Source organism: Pecten maximus, chromosome 15, assembly GCF_902652985.1.
Source record: "Pecten maximus chromosome 15, xPecMax1.1, whole genome shotgun sequence".
NCBI classification, from domain to species: domain Eukaryota; kingdom Metazoa; phylum Mollusca; class Bivalvia; order Pectinida; family Pectinidae; genus Pecten; species Pecten maximus.
In genome coordinates, this window is record NC_047029.1 from 37786629 (window position 1) to 37807384 (window position 20756).

Consider the following 20756-nt stretch of genomic DNA (forward strand, 5'->3'; position numbering starts at 1 on the left):
TAACATGTTTCTCCTTATGTTTTCATAGTAAAGCATTTTAGAGTTAAAGGTGGCAGTGCAAGTTACAAAGCTTCAAATTGTCATCACAATGTGTTCGGGGTAAAACGACACATTCAGGTATGAGATATGAAATGACCCACCGCGAAAGAAAAAAAAATCCATGTGAAAATTAGCCCCTATAACGGTTGTTTCACCTTTACGTCCCTAAAAGGAAGAAAGAGTAAAATCAGTAATATTTAGTTATTATCCACCAAAAGACGAAAACTTAGAAAATCGCCGATACATGGCCCTGCGGTCACTTTGCACGTGTTTTACCAGGTAAGCGTAAAGACGATGTACAGTAGATAATAAACGCTTCGTAAGGGGCTATCAACGATATGGGAAAAGAATAAAGAAGAAATGAGTAATAATTGTCCATAACCTAACATGATATAGTATGAAGGATAGCGAAGAGATACTGACAATCTTCACTTCACTATTACGGCCTTATATTAAGTAAGTGTGTTATTCAGGTCACGTTGTGTGAACCATTTATTACAACTGTGTTTGTGTGGAATGTATGAGAAGGATCCAAAAGAGATGTTTGAGATAAAATATTTCATTACTTCATCTGAAAGACCCGGTGTAGTTTGATCATTAAGCCTGGAATATAAATTAAGTAAAGAGGGTCCAATATTGTATGGAAGGAGGGATATGAGTTTGAGGGGCAGTGCTCCTCAGGGTAAGCAGAATTTCTTTGAAATTCAGATTCTGTATGGATAAAGGGATTTTTTATATAAATTTGACTGTATTTTAATTTGCAGCATACCTTGGGCAATATGAACTGGATATATTTGGCTTACATGAAAAATCTTTCTCCAGAGACAGTGAGCAAAATAAAGAAAGTCAAACTGGGGTTATTAACGTTCATTGCTTTTCATCTTAATTTGCTTTTAATTTTCCTTAGCTCAATGTTTGTAAAAGAAAAATGTTAACTGCAACGTATGGTACTGAGTGGCAATACAAGTATTTGTAATACAACTATAGCACAGCTATTCTGCGATGATAACTACCCATGCGTATCGTATATATATGACATGCGATGATAATCAGCCACCGTTTTGTATGTATGACGCGATAATAAATCACCTATGCGTATCGTATAAATGACATGCGATGATAATATCCATACATATCGTATGTATGTCTTGAGATGATGATCGTACATGTATGTATGACATGCAATAATAATCACTCATAACCAGCCATGCGTTTCATGATTATCAGTGCAAGGTGATTTTGATATAAATCTGTTGTTGGGCGCAGAAGTAATTGTTATCCATGCTATTATCGAACAAATATCCTCAGTAATATCAAGGAACTGTACAATACTCTTGAAAACAGTCAGGATGTCAGTTACATTATTCTGTCGAAAATCAGGTATCTCTCTGATAAAATACCCTTCCTATCTACAAGTATGTAGGATCAATTATTTAGTGGAGCGCTAGTCTGGGTTCAGCTCCTACTGGACTTCAATTTCACTTATATTGTGCATTTGCCGAACACCAAAGTGTTATGGACAAATCACAAAAACTAATGATAAAAGTTGATCTTTATTTGCTCACTAATAAGTTTGTCACGGAAAAACGATTTGCTGATGTATTGCAGTATTGAGTTCGAGCGACAGAATAAAACCTTTTGAATCCTACAGGCTTGTCAAAGAGCATGCCGTTTGCAAAATGAAATTGCAAATATGCTATTCAGGTAGCGAAATCGACAATTCTAAAACTTGCGCTATAATATAATCCAACCTCAAGTATCTTATTTTGTACTGTCGGCATAACATAATATTTTTATTAAAATTACTATATTTATTACAAAGCGTTTGTTTGGTATCTTATCGAGAGATAAATTGATTAAAAAACGAGAAAACATAGTAAATGATAAGACATAGTGAGGTCAAAGGGTTTTGTACTTTTCCGTGGTCTCAATCAATTGGTGTAACATGGTCGGATGCCTCGAAGAATGGTGACCGTCTGGTACCACGTGGAAATCGGCTTCAGGCCATTTCTGTAAAACAAAGAACAAATTTAAGGCGTGGAAATATCAGCTTCTTTGTCAACCTTTTGACCCGATAGAGAAATTTTTTTTTTCTATTAATATACCGAAATAATCAAAATACACGGAAAATAAAATAACATGTGCCATACAATGTATGTAAGCAAGGAGCTCATTTTTGTATTACTGCCCACCGTAAGAAAGGTCTGTATTTTCAATAAGATCGTTAGGGATTCCAAAGTGCTGCATTTATATATAGTCAGATCATTCATTCTAAGTTTTATTCAAAATAAACAAACACCACAGAGCATTCTCTTCTCTTAGTAGGTATACTTTGTGAAAAGCAAAGAAAACGAATGTAAACAAACCGGACTGTAAACGAAAACGGTTTTTTCCGACTATACCGGGACATATAAACGCCATAGTATGGGTAAGCAGGGATGATACACACAGGATATGGAAAATTAAAAGTAAGGGAACAGTTACATTTAAAATATAGGCCTGTGTGAGGATGGGTTTATAGGGAAACACTGAATGACGAAAACTTATTAAAAAAAAAAAAAAAAAAAAAAAAAAAATTGTATCAGGAGACATAGAAGGAATCGACGTTCACTCACAGCTAATCTGGAATATGACAAGGTAAACACGAAGACCATTTTGACCCCTTTAATCATCCACAAAATTATTGACCAGTTATTGACCAGACGCCAATCAAATAACTGATCATCTGTCTTCAATGATTGTCATGATATATATTTCAAGATAATGGTGAGAATGGAAGTTTGAGTATCTTAGTTGAATAACCCTGGCCCAACAGAAAGCGCCTTTCACGATGACGAATTTACAGCAGGTCCATTCCTTCACACTAGCAAAATGATTGTACATGGTATGGAGTTCTTTAAGTCCCGGAGTTAAAACTTGTTCAAATATTGAACTTTGTTTAGGGAGGAATTATATCACAGCTATTACAGTTACAGTCAAACCTGTATTAAGCGGCCACCCAAGGGACCGCCAGATATTGGCTGCTTAAGACAGGTGGCTGCTAAAGACAGGTGGCTGCTTAAACCAGGTTGGCCAGGGACGGCCTGTTGCCAAATTCTTTTTTCAACAGTTTCAATTTATCACATTATGATATTGCACTTATTGATATTGATAACAATATACCATGTACAGTGTATTTTGAAATGAAAACCAACAAAGATAAAAGTTTTGATGAATTTGATAAAAATACCTAGTCATGTGATCATTGCGGATGTCTACTTCCGGACAAAATGGCCGCTTTATACAGGACAATACAACAACTCGGGGCAGTTTTTTTGTGGCCGTTTGGCCGCGTTAGACAGGTGACCGCTTATTTATTGTTCATTATATAGTGTTTTCCATCGGGCGGACCACAGACTGGCCGCTTAACGGAGGTGGCCGTTTTTTCAAGGTGGCCGTTAGAGCAGGTTTGACTGTATATAGAATGGAAGTTAATTGGTTGTGAAACGCTCATACATCGCTATCTTCAAAGAAAAAGATTTCCAATTGAACATCAGACATACTTTGTACGTTTTAGTACCGTTTATAGGAGTCATTCTCGCTGTGAGCGCTGATACAGATGTAGATCAGGAGGCATGTTTGACTCGTACGCTTCTATAATCAAATTTATAGTAATTTATGTCTGCAAAAAAGTAAGGTTTCTTAACAAAAAGGTTTAGTTATCGAGATATTAGCATGGAAAGAGGTAGTATTTATTTGCAATAAAGCAAATGGTGGCACAAAGATCACTCATATCAATATTCATGAATATCAGTTTATTTTTTCCTGACCGTGTCGTAACTCTTTAACAGCCTTTCAAGCGCAAAACAATATAGGGAACTGCATACCTTATGAATTGCTCATGCTGTTTCCATGGGACAAAGGACATCATAGCGGCCATGGATAATTGTTCCTGGGATATGACGAACTTTCTCCACATCTTTAAGAAGTTGATCGTCTGTCTTCAGCCATCCTCCATGTACAAGGTAATAACTAGAAATAACAAAACCTTTGAGTGTAAACGTTTATGCTATCGCAATCGAGTTAATTCCTCAAGCTAATTTTAATCCACAAACATACATTAACATATCGAGCAGATCGTGGTGGTGCTTTTAATTTCTTATCTGTATATCGAAAAACAGATTGACAGGTTAACAAGGATGATGACCCGTCCAAAGAAAGCGTCACAACCTTTTTTTGTGCAAACTGCGACACAAGTTGGGACATTTGGCATATCAGAAAGTCAGTATCACTAGATCTGTTAATCACTAATCACAGATGATACTACCCAACAAAATGGTCGAGCAAGAGAACCAATTTGACAACCAAATTTTGCTATTGATACACGCTTTCAAGAGTAGCCAACTAGTCTTTTCCATAGCCATCTCGTATATTTGTTGGTCACCTAACGCAAGGTAACTGACACTGTTTTCAAAATTAGAGGTTTTCAGGTCTTACATATTTTTTCTAGTAAATATACATACTTTTTAGTTTTTTTTACTATGAAACAGACGTATATATTATCGATGTAAAATGTAAGAAAGTTATAGCTACACAATAGCGTAATGTAATTTATCTTACGTTTCAATCCTTGGATAGAGATACGGTTGCTTTTCTTCCTCAGCCTCCTTTATCATATCATCAGTAATATTCATGTTGCACGTGACTAGCTTCCATTTATTCCAGGCCCTGCCTGCCTGGATCATCTTTTCCTCATCGTCACCCGTCAGACATCTGAAGTATGCACTCATCAAGTCGACCCTTTCGACCTGATAAATGCAAATGATGATATACAACTGTAACCCTGGTAAATACTAGCCGCAATATACCGCTCGGCTAGAGAGATCTTCTCTTTAGCTCAATCGGTTGAGCGTAAGACTAGTAAGCCAGAGGTCCCGGGTTCGATCCCTAGTGGAGGAAGTGATTTAAATTAAAATTTATCATGTGCTCTGTTACATTGGCGCCCATGTAGGGACCCTGGGGAAAATACTCAGGATTGCTCCACAAGAATCGCTGTTACTCCTGGAAACTCGAGGACGAGTTCTTTCCTGGAGGGGGAGTATGTAACCCTGGTAAATACTAGCCGCAATATACCGCTCGGCTAGAGAGATCTTCTCTTTAGCTCGATCGGTTGAGCGTAAGACTAGTAAGCCAGAGGTCCCGGGTTCGATCCCTAGCGGAGGCAGTGAATTAAATAAAAAATTATCATGTGCTTTGTTACACAACAAATATCTATTCCTCCGTGAAAGCGACGAATACAAATATTTCTTTCCTCTGTTCGTATGGTGAAGAGGTTTGAATGCCTATTTTATCAGAATAGGGAGTGTGTCTATAGTCTTTCATTATTGATGTGTATATATTTGTTTGTTTAGGTTTTACTGCCCATCGACAGCTCTGGGCCAAACAAAATGTTATTATTTTATTTGCATTAAAAAAACGTTCGTATTGTTTATTTAGATCATGATATGATAAAAAAAAGAGGGTTAAAGAAATAAAACATATGCATCATTTTATATAACGAATATATTATGTGAACTTTGTGATGAGTGTAGTAGTTATAAGTAGTTATCACGAATGTGCTTGAAATCGGAACATTTTATTATTTTCCACTATGAAAGAAGTGTCACATGCATGGCATATTGTTTGACCAACTCTCGTGTGTATACAATAGCATCGACTCAATTTGGATTTGCTGAAGAAAGTAATAATAGTTCAGAAAAAAAATTATCAGATGCAATTAGATTAGTACTGTTGCATTTCAAACATGATGATGGATTTTATTAAAAATCCCACTTACAACCTCTTAATTAATGTGATGGCACATATGATACAGTTCTACCAAATGACATCGGCATTTATAAGATATACTATAAAAAGATGAATGGACGCATTTAATGTATGAAAACTACAAAATCTATCTTCAGGTTGCACTGCGATACAAACAGAAATTAAACACACAATATAATGTTCGGAGGACTTTGAAAGAAGGTAAACGTACGCTTGCTTACCTCCGGTATTGGAGCCAGGAATTCCTCCCAAGCATCTGGAAATATATAATTGGCCCCGTCCTGGTTAGACCAAAGCATTTCCCTTCTGCAGAAAAGGTTGTATTATGGTAAGATATTGTACACCCTTAAATTAAGATCTTTAAGTTCTATATTGATATTGAAATAGTTTTTTTTTAAATTGTGATGATGTTTGATAATTTGCATGCAAACATAATGACTTCTCACCAAATCTGTTCTTGTTAAGTGTGCTTTCTAATTAAACAAGTCATTATATTGAAATAGCAACGTGTTTTTGAATGATTATAATGATTATTACAGTTTAATGTTATAAATTGAAAACCTTTTCCCACAGTTTTGATATATGAGATATGAAGAGAACAATATAGACCTTGTATCTATCCCCTTATGCTATTATAGTACCTATATTGCAATGATTAATCGGTTTAATTTCATGCAATATTTCCTCTTTCAGTTATGAATTATCAAAAGTAAAAAGATACATCTTAACAAATGGCAGGATATAATCATACACTGTCATCCTAAGGTGACGTCAATAATATATAGATCATATATCAGTCATACGTTAATCATATGCTACTACAAAACTTAAAAGATATTCACAAACATGCTGTACAATACTCATAGCTTCATTCTTTGGCCAAACATTTAGAATCAGCAACACCCTGTAATTTGAATGTTTTCATAAAAATCCCGATCTTCATGTAATCATGTTTTGTATCTCAAATATAACTCCGTCTGTGATGAATGTTTGGGTGATGGAAATGTAAACAAGCATGGAACTTGATGCCTTTACCAGCGTGTTATGTCATGCTTGTCTGTAAAGCTTAGTCATTCATAGCTTCTATAAATGTAGTAGTGATGCAGTGTGATAATTTATTTAAAAGCTTGCTGGTTTATTGCTGATACTGTATGGTTACCTTGTCAAGCCAAAGATACCCCTCAGGATGAGAGCCTTTACACGACTGGGATGTGTCTCGGCGTAAGCGAGAGAGAGAGTCGCCCCCCAACTCCCCCCAAACAACACCCACTTGTCGATCCCCAGGTGTTTTCTCAGACGGTCCATATCCTCTACCAGGTGCCAGGTTGTATTTTCCTGTCAAAAGGAATGTACGGATATGTGTAGCACCTTTGGATATAAATTGGGTTACAGATCGAGCTAAAACATATTGTAGAACTTCACAATACTGGTGATATTAACAGCCGTTTTGTTCTGCTAGGTCTCGTCAGTGATGCTAGTGATAAACAACCATTTTGTTCATCTAGATCTCGTCACATATTCTAGTGGCATCACACAACCGTTTTGTCCTTCTAGATCTCGTCAATGATGCTAATACTATCATAAAACCGTTTTGTCCTTGTAGTCGTCGTCAGAGTTGCATGTGACATCATACAGCCATCTTGTCACTCTAGGTATCGTGAGTGATGCTATTGACAACAAACAACCGTTTTGTCCTTCTAGAACTCGATGACAGTGACATTATACTGCCACTGTTCTTCCAGGTCTCGTCAGTCTAGGGACATCATGCCCCCGTTCGTTTAGGTCTCGTCAGTCTAGGGACATCATGCCCCCGTTCGTTTAGGTCTCGTCAGTCTAGGGACATCATGCCCCCGTTCGTTTAGGTCTCGTCAGTCTAGGGACATCATGCCCCCGTTCGTTTAGGTCTCGTCAGTCTAGGGACATCATGCCCCCGTTCGTTTAGGTCTCGTCAGTCTAGGGACATCATGCCCCCGTTCGTTTAGGTCTTGTCAGTGATGACGGTGACATTATACTGCCACTGTGTTCTTCCAGAACTCGTCAGTCTAGGGACATCATGCCCCCGTTCGTTTAGGTCTCGTCAGTCTAGGGACATCATGCCCCCGTTCGTTTAGGTCTCGTCAGTCTAGGGACATCATGCCCCCGTTCGTTTAGGTCTCGTCAGTCTAGGGACATCATGCCCCCGTTCGTTTAGGTCTTGTCAGTGATGACGGTGACATTATACTGCCACTGTGTTCTTCCAGATCTCGTCAGTCTAGGAACATCATGCCCCCGTTCGTTTAGGTCTAGTCAGTCTAGGGACATCATGCCCCCGTTCGTTTAGGTCTCGTCAGTCTAGGGACATCATGCCCCCGTTCGTTTAGGTCTCGTCAGTCTAGGGACATCATGCCCCCGTTCGTTTAGGTCTCGTCAGTCTAGGGACATCATGCCCCCGTTCGTTTAGGTCTCGTCAGTCTAGGGACATCATGCCCCCGTTCGTTTAGGTCTCGTCAGTCTAGGGACATCATGCCCCCGTTCGTTTAGGTCTTGTCAGTCTAGGAACATCATGCCCCCGTTCGTTTAGGTCTTGTCAGTGATGACGGTGACATTATACTGCCACTGTGTTCTTCCAGATCTCGTCAGTCTAGGAACATCATGCCCCCGTTCGTTTAGGTCTTGTCAGTGATGCAAAAGGCCAAATGTGTGGAATTCCTAAATGAAAGTCAGAGATATAGAGTGATGAGGTTTATTTAAAATTTGATTTCGTTCGTCCGTATTATCTCTCCACGTTACATTGAAGAATTGTAAATTACCATTTCTTGATTTTGTAATTTTTACAGACTGACATGATCACAATTCACTATTCCAAAATGATCTTGTAATAGCTCTTCCCTTGATGGCTGAGCGCCGCATTCTACGTGATTTTAGCAGGCTTACTCGTAGTTCTGCAGCAGGTGTAGACTTTCCGGTGCCTCTCTGGTCAAACAAGATAATTCTGTAAGTCACGGGATCGAAAAATCGCCTCTCCCGGGGAACGCTGCCCGATCCAGGACCTCCATGACTTAAGGATTGAAGAACATATTGACATCATTACAAACCTCCAGAAATAAATATTGTGTAACTACATAAATGATGTGTAGGTCTATTTAGTGTATATAATTTAGGCTATTTGCTAGCAGTTCAATCTAACTACAACATATGTATATATACAATCGGTTTTGAAAATAAATAGATCGATAAATGTATGCATGAATTAATGAATGTACATATAAATGAATGAATGCAGGAATGAATGCATGAATGAATGCATGAACAAATTATGGTCATGGTTACTGCGCACATGTTAAAAGAAGCAGCGACGTCGATTTTTTTTCAGATTGTAAGGCAAGAAAGGGTAAAAAGATTACCTATCAAGCGTGTTTTCATCAGTTGACCTTGTATCACTATGAAACATGAAAGTTATTATTTACGTAAAATCTGGTGAAGCAGACAGTTTGAGAGTCTATACTGGCTTAAAATGGGTTTAACGTCATCCCAACAGTCTGGGTGATGAATTTGAGAACTAGGAACAGATGTCTAAAGAGACACCAACAGCTCGGGTCATGGATATGAAGACTGGTGTCTAGGGGACATCAACAGCCAGAATCATATGAGGAATGGTGTCAAGGGGACATCAACAGCCAGAATCATATAAGGAATGGTGTTTAGAGAGACATCAACAGCAAGTGTCATGAATATGAAGAATGGTGTCTAAGGAACATCAACAGCCAGAATCATATAAGGAATGGTGTCTAGGGGGACACAAACAGCCAGGATAATGAATTGTGAGCACTGGTGTCTGTAGACAGCAACAGCCAGGATAATATGTGCACTTTTGTCTAGGGCCATTCCAACAGTAAGGATCATATGTGCACTTTTGTCTAGGGCCATTCCAACAGTAAGGATCATATGTGCACTTTTGTCTAGGGCTATTCCAACAGTAAGGATCATATGTGCACTTTTGTCTAGGGCCATTCCAACAGTAAGGATCATATGAGTACTGGTGTCTAGGGGGACAAAAAGCCAGGAACATATGAGTACTGGTCTCTAAGGGACACCAACAGCCAGGATCATATGAGTACTGGTGTCTAGGGGGACAAAAAGCCAGGAACATATGAGTGCTGGTCTCTAAGGGACACCAACAGCCAGGATCATATGAGTACTGGTGCCTAGGGGGACACCAAAGCCAGGAACATATGAGTACTTGTGTCTAGGGGGACAACAAAGCCAGAAACATATGAGTACTGGTGTCTAGGGGACACCAACAGCCAGGAACATATGAGTACTTGTGTCTAGGGGGACACCAAAGCCAGGAACATATGAGTACTGGTCTCTAAGGGACACCAAAGCCAGGAACATATGAGTACTGGTCTCTAAGGGACACCAACAGCCAGGAACATAGTACTACTGGTCTCTAAGGGACACCAACAGCCAGGATCATATGAGTACTGGTGTCTAGGGAGTCACCAACAGCCAGGATCGTATGAGTACTTGTGTCTAGGGGTCACCAACAGCCAGGATCATATGAGTACTGGTGTCTATAGACACAAACAGTCAGGATCATATGAGTACTGGTGTCTTGGGGTACAACAAAGCCAGGAACATATGAGTACTGGTGTCTAGGGGACACCAACAGCCAGGATCATATGAGTACTGGTCTCTAGGGGTCACCAACAGCCAGGATCATATGAGTACTTGTGTCTAGGGGGACACCAAAGCCAGAATCATGTGAGTACTGGTCTCTAGGGGTCACCAACAGCCAGGAACATATTACTACTGGTCTCTAGGGGTCACCAACAGCCAGGTCATATGAGTACTTGTGTCTAGGGGGACAACAAAGCCAGGAACATATGAGTGCTGGTCTCTAAGGGACACCAACAGTCAGGATCATATGAGTACTGGCGTCTATAGACACAAACAGTCAGGATCGTATAAGCACTGGTGTATAGGGGGACACCAACAGCCAGGGCCATATGAGTACTGGTCTCTAAGGGACACCAACAGCCAGGATCATATGAGTACTGGTCTCTAAGGGACACCAACAGCCAGGAACATAGTACTACTGGTCTCTAGGGGACACCAACAGCCAGGATCATATGAGTACTGGCGTCTATAGACACAAACAGTCAGGATCGTATAAACACTGGTGTATAGGGGGACACCAACAGCAAGGGTCACCTACAGCCAGGGCCATATGAGGACGGATGTGTCTGGAGACACAATCAGGGCAGGATTGTATAACGGGACTCGTGTCAAGGTGACCAGTCAGGGTCATATGAGTACTGATGTTAGGGTGAATAGTCAGAGGACAAGTGGACTATATTTAAATACAGATGTAGTTACCGACTGGATCTATTTGCTTTTTTCTTATAAAAATGTATATAATACTTTAATTTCAAGGTTTATTTTCGGGATATTTATTTATTTCTTGTCAGATATTGATGGAACTTTCTTGGAAACACCAGTAACAGGTACTGACCAAATATGTGTTTATTTCAAGTTAACTGAAAAGTCAAGATGGCCGCCATGGCTGCCATACTTAAAATATGCATTTTCCTTATAATTCGAATATTATTATCTTTATAGTAATGACTAAATATGAATGTTCAAGCGACATTTCTGAAAAAAAGAGTTGTTGCATGCTATCACTTGATAAGCAATGTAACATATTTGTTTGTAGGAAAGATAACTCTGGATTCGAACATTATTTAGTTATGTGAAAAGGTTCCCCTAATGGTGTTGAAGAAATGGATAACATTTGGGTTAGTTATAACGAGTTTAGCTTAATTGTATCTGTGTACCTATGTTCAGATTGCAGCTAGGTTCCTCAGACAGGGACCCTCAGCGCTGACAATGTAACTTAAAGTTTCCTGCAGCGTTTAATTTAAAACATCAGCTAGGAGCTTTAGACAAGGACTATCAATACTAGCTGTATAACTATATATACACTTTATAAACCTTCGCAGTAATCATATTTGCCAGCTTGATAAGCACGCCGATATTATTTGACCAAATGGACTTTTAGCCTTTGACAAGAAGTATAGCAAATGTTACTGCAATGAAAAAATATGTTTTTGTTTATAATTCGTTCTCATATTTACTTTGATGCTTTAACCTATGACATTTGGTGACCTTGGGCATATCTTTAACCAAGACATTTGGTGACCTTTGGCATATCTTTAACCTATGACAACTGGTGACCGATGGCATATCTTTAACCTATGACATTTGGTGACCTTTGGCATATCTTTAACCAAGACATTTGGTGACCTTTGGCATATCTTTAACCTATGACAATTGGTGACGTTTGGTATATCTTTAACCTATGATAGTTGGTGTCCTTTTGCATATCTTGGCACGTTTTTAACCTATGACAATTTGTTTCCTTTGGCATATCTTTAACCTATGAAAATTGGTGACCGATTGCGTAACACTAACCTATGACATTTTGTGACATTTGGCATATCTTTAAATTGTTATAAAATATACAAACGGGAATTGTACCTCATTGATTGACTAATTTGACTTTTGATGATCGATACATAAGACATTTGGCACAGCTATACAATGCTAGAAAATATACAAATGACTTTGGCACACCTATACAGTGAAATTAGGTATGTTATAGCAAAATATAACTCATTAATTATGAGTAGATGACCCATTCAACCTGTGACATTGGATGCCTTTGTGCTGACCTTGAAAACAACTTTACACTAAGATATAAAAATGAAAATAATTACCTCATTGACGTAAATTATCAACCAATTTGGCTTGTGATCTCCAACGACTTATATACTCATATTGACACTAAAACTGCAGTGTTATGATATTCAAACTTATTTGACATATGACCTTTGGGGACATAACGCTGTGTTGTAAGGATGTCAAGGAATATTGACAGATTTAAGGAAAGCAACAATTAATGGCCATAGCATGTATCTGTGTTGCTAGATTGTAAGCATATTGAAAATAGATAATAAAATGAGTAAAATCAAATATAAGGATCTAACTGTAATGTATCTTATGTGTAGAACAATAACTACCCAATCGATTGAGCGTTTAGAGCTATACGACTGTTGTATAAGCTAACAACCGATGATGACCTTGACGACCTATATAACCTTTGAACCTCCTTATCGTCACAGACCTAATGTGCACTAGAAATGCAATATGGAAAAAAACTGACCATATGTTAGAATGACAAACCTCGATTGTTGTTGAGCTGACTATCAAATACAGTTTGGATTTGTTTGATAAATGATCATAAAAAAAGAAATCAATGAACATTTCACATAAAATTCACGTACAATGTTACATACTAATAGTGTGCATAAAACGGTGCATTACTGAAAAAGTGATTATAAGATATGAAAAATAATTTTATTCAAATCTGTGTTTATGTTACCCAATTAATAGTTATTTATATCTCCAATCGGATTTTTTTTGCTGATCAAATTTCTTTATTTTCTTCAAACAAAAAAACATAAGGTATTGTAGATAGATTTGTTGAACGGTTACATTGTAACGTACAGGGATAGAACAGGATTTCCTTTCTTATTCCTATATTGTTCGTAATAGATTTCATGGATTTCAGAAGCCTTCAGTCTCCCGGAGTTGAACGGTTCTATCTCAGGAAATAAACCTCTCCTTGCTGACATCCTCCACAGAACTGATACTCGCGTCCTGATTGTAAGTCTGTTAATTCCATGGGTTGTGATAGGGCTCTTTTATCTACCTGGTCCGATTAAAAAAAAAAAAGGAAAAACCACAACAAAAACACTGCTTGCCTAATATAACATACAGCCCGCGTCTCAAATCACTAGGATTGTGTCCGTTTGACACCCGTCCCCCTCCCTAATTCTGATATATAAGAGTGACTTTCCTCCCTCCATTGAAATATACACAATACAACAAACTCCTTTTCGGTTTATTTAACATTACTGCCATTTCGAAATACATTTTGTTGATTATTTTGTATCCATATAACAGCGTTTAGCTTGATATATTCAAGTCGTTCAGTTTTTGCTAGTAATGACAATGAATACAATTACAAAAATATATACCTCTTAGTTTTTTGATCAAGTCATAGGATCTTCGATATTCATCACCTGAACAATTATGTCCAGCTTTCAGGGAAACATCTTACAAGTTGAATTAATCAATTCAAATATACGATCGTAATTTTCAAACTCTCCAACAACTCTCAAAATTCGCCAACTCTTTATTATCGTACTGATAATACTTATTTACCTACATTTTTATTTCGAACATCAATCGCATTTCTCGTATAATATTTCAGGTCATTCCATTACATATTATATAGTTATCAATTGAAACGGGCGATATTTTTGTGAGGAAATATAGTCAGATCCTATACATTTTAGAAAACAATTATAGCCCGTTTTTGCGACAATAATTATTTTGGTTACACCCTTACAGTAACGCCACGAAAGTTTGAAATATCAAACGACTATTACCTTTATTATCATTGACCTTTTTATGTGTCAAGTAAATATACGGTGACTTTGACCCGTATGTTGAAGACATGTGATTGACACTCAACTGTTATAAACAATGGAGACAGTACATCATAAGGCAATGTATAGTAAACTGTTAATATCTAAATACAATATATAGTCCTAACACAGTAAAATGTTAATATCTAAATACAATATATAGTCCTAACACAGTTAACTGTTAATATATAAATACAATATATAGTCCAAATACAGTTAACTGTTAATATCTAAATACAATATATAGTCCTAACACAGTTAACGTATAATATATAAATACAATATATAGTCATAACACAGTTAACGTTAAATATCTAAATACAATATATAGTCCTAACACAGTTAACGTTTAATATCTAAATACAATATATAGTCCTAACACAGTTAACTGTTAATATATAAATACAATATATAGTCCTAACACAGTTAACTGTTAATATCTAAATACAATATATAGTCCTAACACAGTTAACTGTTAATATCTAAATACAATATATAGTCCTAACGCAGTTAACTGTTAATATATAAATACAATATATAGTCCTAACACAGTTAACTGTTAATATCTAAATACAATATATAGTCCTAACACAGTAAACTGTTAATATATAAATACAATATATAGTCCTAACACAGTAAACTGTTAATATCTAAATACAATATATAGTCCCAACACAGTTAACTGTTCATATCTAAATATAATATATAGTCCTAACACAGTAAACTGTTAATATCTAAATACAATATATAGTCCTAACACAGTTAACTGTTAATATATAAATACAATATATAGTCCTAACACAGTTAACGTTTAATATATAAATACAATATATAGTCCTAACACAGTTAACGTTAATATATAAATACAATATATAGTCCTAACACAGTTAACTGTTAATATATAAATACAATATATAGTCCTAACACAGTTAACTGTTAATATATAAATACAATATATAGTCCTAACACAGTTAACTGTTAATATCTAAACACAATATATAGTCCTAACACAGTAAACTGTTAATATCTAAATACAATATATAGTCCTAATACAGTTAACTGTTAATATCTAAATACAATATATAGTCCTAACACAGTTAACTGTTAATATCTAAATACGATATATAGTCCTAACACAGTTAACTGTAAATATCTAAATACAATATATAGTCCTAACACAGTTAACTGTTAATATCTAAATACAATATATAGTCCTAACACAGTTAACTGTTAATATCTAAATACAATATATAGTCCTAACACAGTAAACTGTTAATATCTAAATACAATATATAGTCCTAACACAGTTAAATGTTAATATATAAATACAATATATAGTCCTAACACAGTAAACTGTTAATATCTAAATACAATATATAGTCCTAACACAGTTAACGTTTAATATATAAATACAATATATAGTCCTAACACAGTTAACGTTTAATATATCAATACAATATATAGTCCTAACACAGTTAACTGTTAATATATAAATACAATATATAGTCCTAACACAGTTAACTGTTAATATATAAATACAATATATAGTCCTAACACAGTTAACTGTTAATATCTAAATACAATATATAGTCCTAACACAGTTAAATGTTAATATATAAATACAATATATAGTCCTAACACAGTAAACTGTTAATATCTAAATACAATATATAGTCCTAACACAGTTAACGTTTAATATATAAATACAATATATAGTCCTAACACAGTTAACGTTTAATATATAAATACAATATATAGTCCTAACACAGTTAACTGTTAATATATAAATACAATATATAGTCCTAACACAGTTAACTGTTAATATATAAATACAATATATAGTCCTAACACAGTTAACTGTTAATATCTAAACACAATATATAGTCCTAACACAGTAAACTGTTAATATCTAAATACAATATATAGTCCTAATACAGTTAACTGTTAATATCTAAATACAATATATAGTCCTAACACAGTTAACTGTTAATATCTAAATACAATATATAGTCCTAACACAGTTAACTGTTAATATCTAAATACAATATATAGTCCTAACACAGTAAACTGTTAATATCTAAATACAATATATAGTCCTAACACAGTTAACTGTTAATATCTAAATACAATATATAGTCCTAACACAGTAAACTGTTAATATATAAATACAATATATAGTCCTAACACAGTAAACTGTTAATATATAAATACAATATATCGTCCTAACACAGTAAACTGTTAATATCTAAATACAATATATAGTCCTAACACAGTTAAATGTTAATATATAAATACAATATATAGTCCTAACACAGTTAAATGTTAATATCTAAATACAATATATAGTCCTAACACAGTAAACTGTTAATATCTAAATACAATATATAGTCCTAACACACTTAAATGTTAATATCTAAATACAATATATAGTCATAACACAGTTAACTGTTAATATCTAAATACAATATATAGTCATAACACAGTAAACTGTTAATATCTAAATACAATATATAGTCCTAACACAGTTAAGTGTCAATATCTAAATACAATATATAGTCCTAACACAGTTAACTGTTAATATATAAATACAATATATAGTCCTAACACAGTTAACTGTTAATATCTGAATACAATATAGAGTCCGAACACAGTTAACTGTTAATATATAAATACAATATATAGTCCTAACACAGTTAACTGTTAATATATAAATACAATATATAGTCCTAACACAGTTAACTGTTAATATCTAAACACAATATATAGTCCTAACACAGTAAACTGTTAATATCTAAATACAATATATAGTCCTAATACAGTTAACTGTTAATATCTAAATACAATATATAGTCCTAACACAGTTAACTGTTAATATCTAAATACAATATATAGTCCTAACACAGTTAACTGTTAATATCTAAATACAATATATAGTCCTAACACAGTAAACTGTTAATATCTAAATACAATATATAGTCCTAACACAGTTAACTGTTAATATCTAAATACAATATATAGTCCTAACACAGTAAACTGTTAATATATAAATACAATATATAGTCCTAACACAGTAACTGTTAATATCTAAATACAATATATAGTCCTAACACAGTAAACTGTTAATATCTAAATACAATATATAGTCCTAACACAGTAAACTGTTAATATATAAATACAATATATAGTCCTAACACAGTAAACTGTTAATATATAAATACAATATATAGTCCTAACACAGTTAACTGTTAATATCTAAATACAATATATAGTCCTAACACAGTTAACTGTTAATATATAAATACAATATATAGTCCTAACACAGTTAACTGTTAATATCTAAATACAATATATAGTCCTAACACAGTTAACTGTTAATATCTAAATACAATATATAGTCCTAACACAGTTAACTGTTAATATCTCAATACAATATATAGTCCTAACACAGTTAACTGTTAATATCTAAATACAATATATAGTCCTAACACAGTTAACTGTTAATATCTAAATACAATATATAGTCCTAACACAGTTAACTGTTAATATCTAAATACAATATATAGTCCTAACACAGTTAACTGTTAATATATAAATACAATATATAGTCCTAACACAGTTAACTGTTAATATCTAAATACAATATATAGTCCTAACACAGTTAACGTTTAATATATAAATACAATATATAGTCCTAACACAGTTAACGTTTAATATATAAATACAATATATAGTCCTAACACAGTTAACTGTTAATATATAAATACAATATATAGTCCTAACACAGTTAACTGTTAATATCTAAATACAATATATAGTCATAACACAGTAAACTGTTAATATCTAAATACAATATATAGTCCTAACACAGTTAACTGTTAATATCTAAATACAATATATAGTCATAACACAGTTAACTGTTAATATCTAAATACAATATATAGTCCTAACACAGTTAACTGTTAATATCTAAATACAATATATAGTCCTAACACAGTAAACTTTTGATATCTAAATACACTATATAGTCCTAACACAGTAAACTGTTAATATCTAAATACAATATATAGTCCTAACACAGTTAACTGTTAATATCTAAATACAATACATAGTCCTAACAAAGTAAACTGTTAATATCTAAATACAATATATAGTCCTAACACAGTAAACTGTTAATATCTAAATACAATACATAGTCCTAACAAAGTAAACTGTTAATATCTAAATACAATATATAGTCCTAACACAGTAAACTGTTAATATCTAAATACAATATATAGTCCTAACACAGTTAACTGTTAATATCTAAATACAATATATAGTCCTAACACAGTTAACTGTTAATATCTAAATACAATATATAGTCCTAACACAGTTAACTGTTAATATATAAATACAATATATAGTCCTAACACAGTTAACTGTTAATATCTAAATACAATATATAGTCCTTACACAGTTAATTGTTAATATCTAAATACAATATATAGTCCTAACACAGTTAACTGTTAATATCTAAATACAATATATAGTCCTAACACAGTTAACTGTTAATATCTAAATACAATACATAGTCCTAACAAAGTAAACTGTTAATATCTAAATACAATATATAGTCCTAACACAGTAAACTGTTAATATCTAAATACAATATATAGTCCTAACACAGTAAACTGTTAATATCTAAATACAATATATAGTCCCAACACAGTAAACTGTTAATATCTAAATACAATATATAGTCCTAACGCAGTAAACTGTTAATATCTAAATACAATATATAGTCCTAACACAGTTAACTGTTAATATCTAAATACAATATATAGTCCTAACACAGTTAACGTTAATATCTAAATACAATATATAGTCCTAACACAGTTAACTGTTAATATCTAAATACAATATATAGTCCTAACACAGTAAACTGTTAATATATAAATACAATATATAGTCCTAACACAGTTAACTGTTAATATCTAAATACAATATATAGTCCTAACACAGTAAACTGTTAATATCTAAATACAATATATAGTCCTAACACAGTTAACTGTTAATATCTAAATACAATATATAGTCCTAACACAGTTAACTGTTAATATCTAAATACAATATATAGTCCTAACACAGTAAACTGTTAATATATAAATACAATATATAGTCCTAACACAGTTAACTGTTAATATATAAATACAATATATCGTCCTAACACAGTTAACTGTTAATATCTAAATACAATATATAGTCCTAACACAGTTAACTGTTAATATATAAATACAATATATCGTCCTAACACAGTTAACTGTTAATATCTAAATACAATATATAGTCCTAACACAGTTAGCGTTAAATACCTAAATACAATATATAGTCCTAACACAGTAAACTGTTAATATCTAAATACAATATATAGTCATAACACAGTTAGCGTTTAATATCTAAATACAATATATAGTCCTAACACAGTTAACTGTTAATATCTAAATAGAATATATAGTCATAACACAGTTAGCGTTTAATATCTAAATACAATATATAGTCCTAACACAGTTAACTGTTAATATCTAAATACAATATATAGTCCTAACACAGTTAACTGTTAATATATAAATACAATATATAGTCCTAACACAGTTAACGTTAAATATCTAAATACAATATATAGTCCTAACACAGTAAATTGTTAATATCTAAATACAATATATAGTCCTAACACAGTAAACTGTTAATATCTAAATACAATATATAGTCCTAACACAGTTAACGTTAAATATCTAAATACAATATATAGTCCTAACACAGTTAACGTTTAATATCTAAATACAATATATAGTCCTAACACAGTTAACTGTTAATATCTAAATATAATATATAGTCCTAACACAGTTAACTGTTAATATCTAAATGCAATATATAGTCCTAACACAGTTAACTGTTAATATATAAATACAATATATAGTCCTAACACAGTTAACTGTTAATATCTAAATACAATATATAGTCCTAACACAGTTAACTGTTAATATCTAAAAAATATATATAGTCCTAACACAGTTAACTGTTAATATCTAAATACAATATATAGTCCTAACACAGTTAACTGTTAATATCTAAAAAATATATATAGTCCTAACACAGTTAACTGTTAATATCTAAATACAATATATAGTCCTAACACAGTTAACTGTTAATATCTAAATACAATATGTAGTCCTAACACAGTTAACTGTTAATATCTAAACAATATATATAGTCCTAACACAGTTAACGTTTAATATCTAAATACAATATATAGTCCTAACACAGTTAACTGTTAATATCTAAATACAATATATATATAGTCCTAACACAGTTAACGTTAAATATCTAAATACAATATAT

At 33.5% G+C, this 20756-nt stretch overlaps 1 protein-coding gene across 1 annotated transcript in view; it reads right to left on the minus strand.

Moving 5' to 3' along the window:
• Positions 1 to 1579: 1579 nt before the first annotated feature.
• The window catches only part of LOC117343626 (probable proline iminopeptidase), a 45400-nt gene continuing 26223 nt past the window's right edge, over positions 1580 to 20756 (minus strand). The window contains exons 2-8 of the mRNA XM_033906066.1: positions 13393 to 13597; positions 8758 to 8881; positions 7004 to 7179; positions 6066 to 6150; positions 4639 to 4826; positions 3906 to 4050; positions 1580 to 2049 (exon numbers count right to left, since the gene is read on the minus strand). Of these exons, the coding sequence (XP_033761957.1) occupies positions 3918 to 4050; positions 4639 to 4826; positions 6066 to 6150; positions 7004 to 7179; positions 8758 to 8881; positions 13393 to 13520 (834 nt within the window). The 5' untranslated portion in view covers positions 13521 to 13597 and the 3' untranslated portion in view covers positions 1580 to 2049; positions 3906 to 3917. The remainder of the gene's footprint in view (positions 2050 to 3905; positions 4051 to 4638; positions 4827 to 6065; positions 6151 to 7003; positions 7180 to 8757; positions 8882 to 13392; positions 13598 to 20756) is intronic.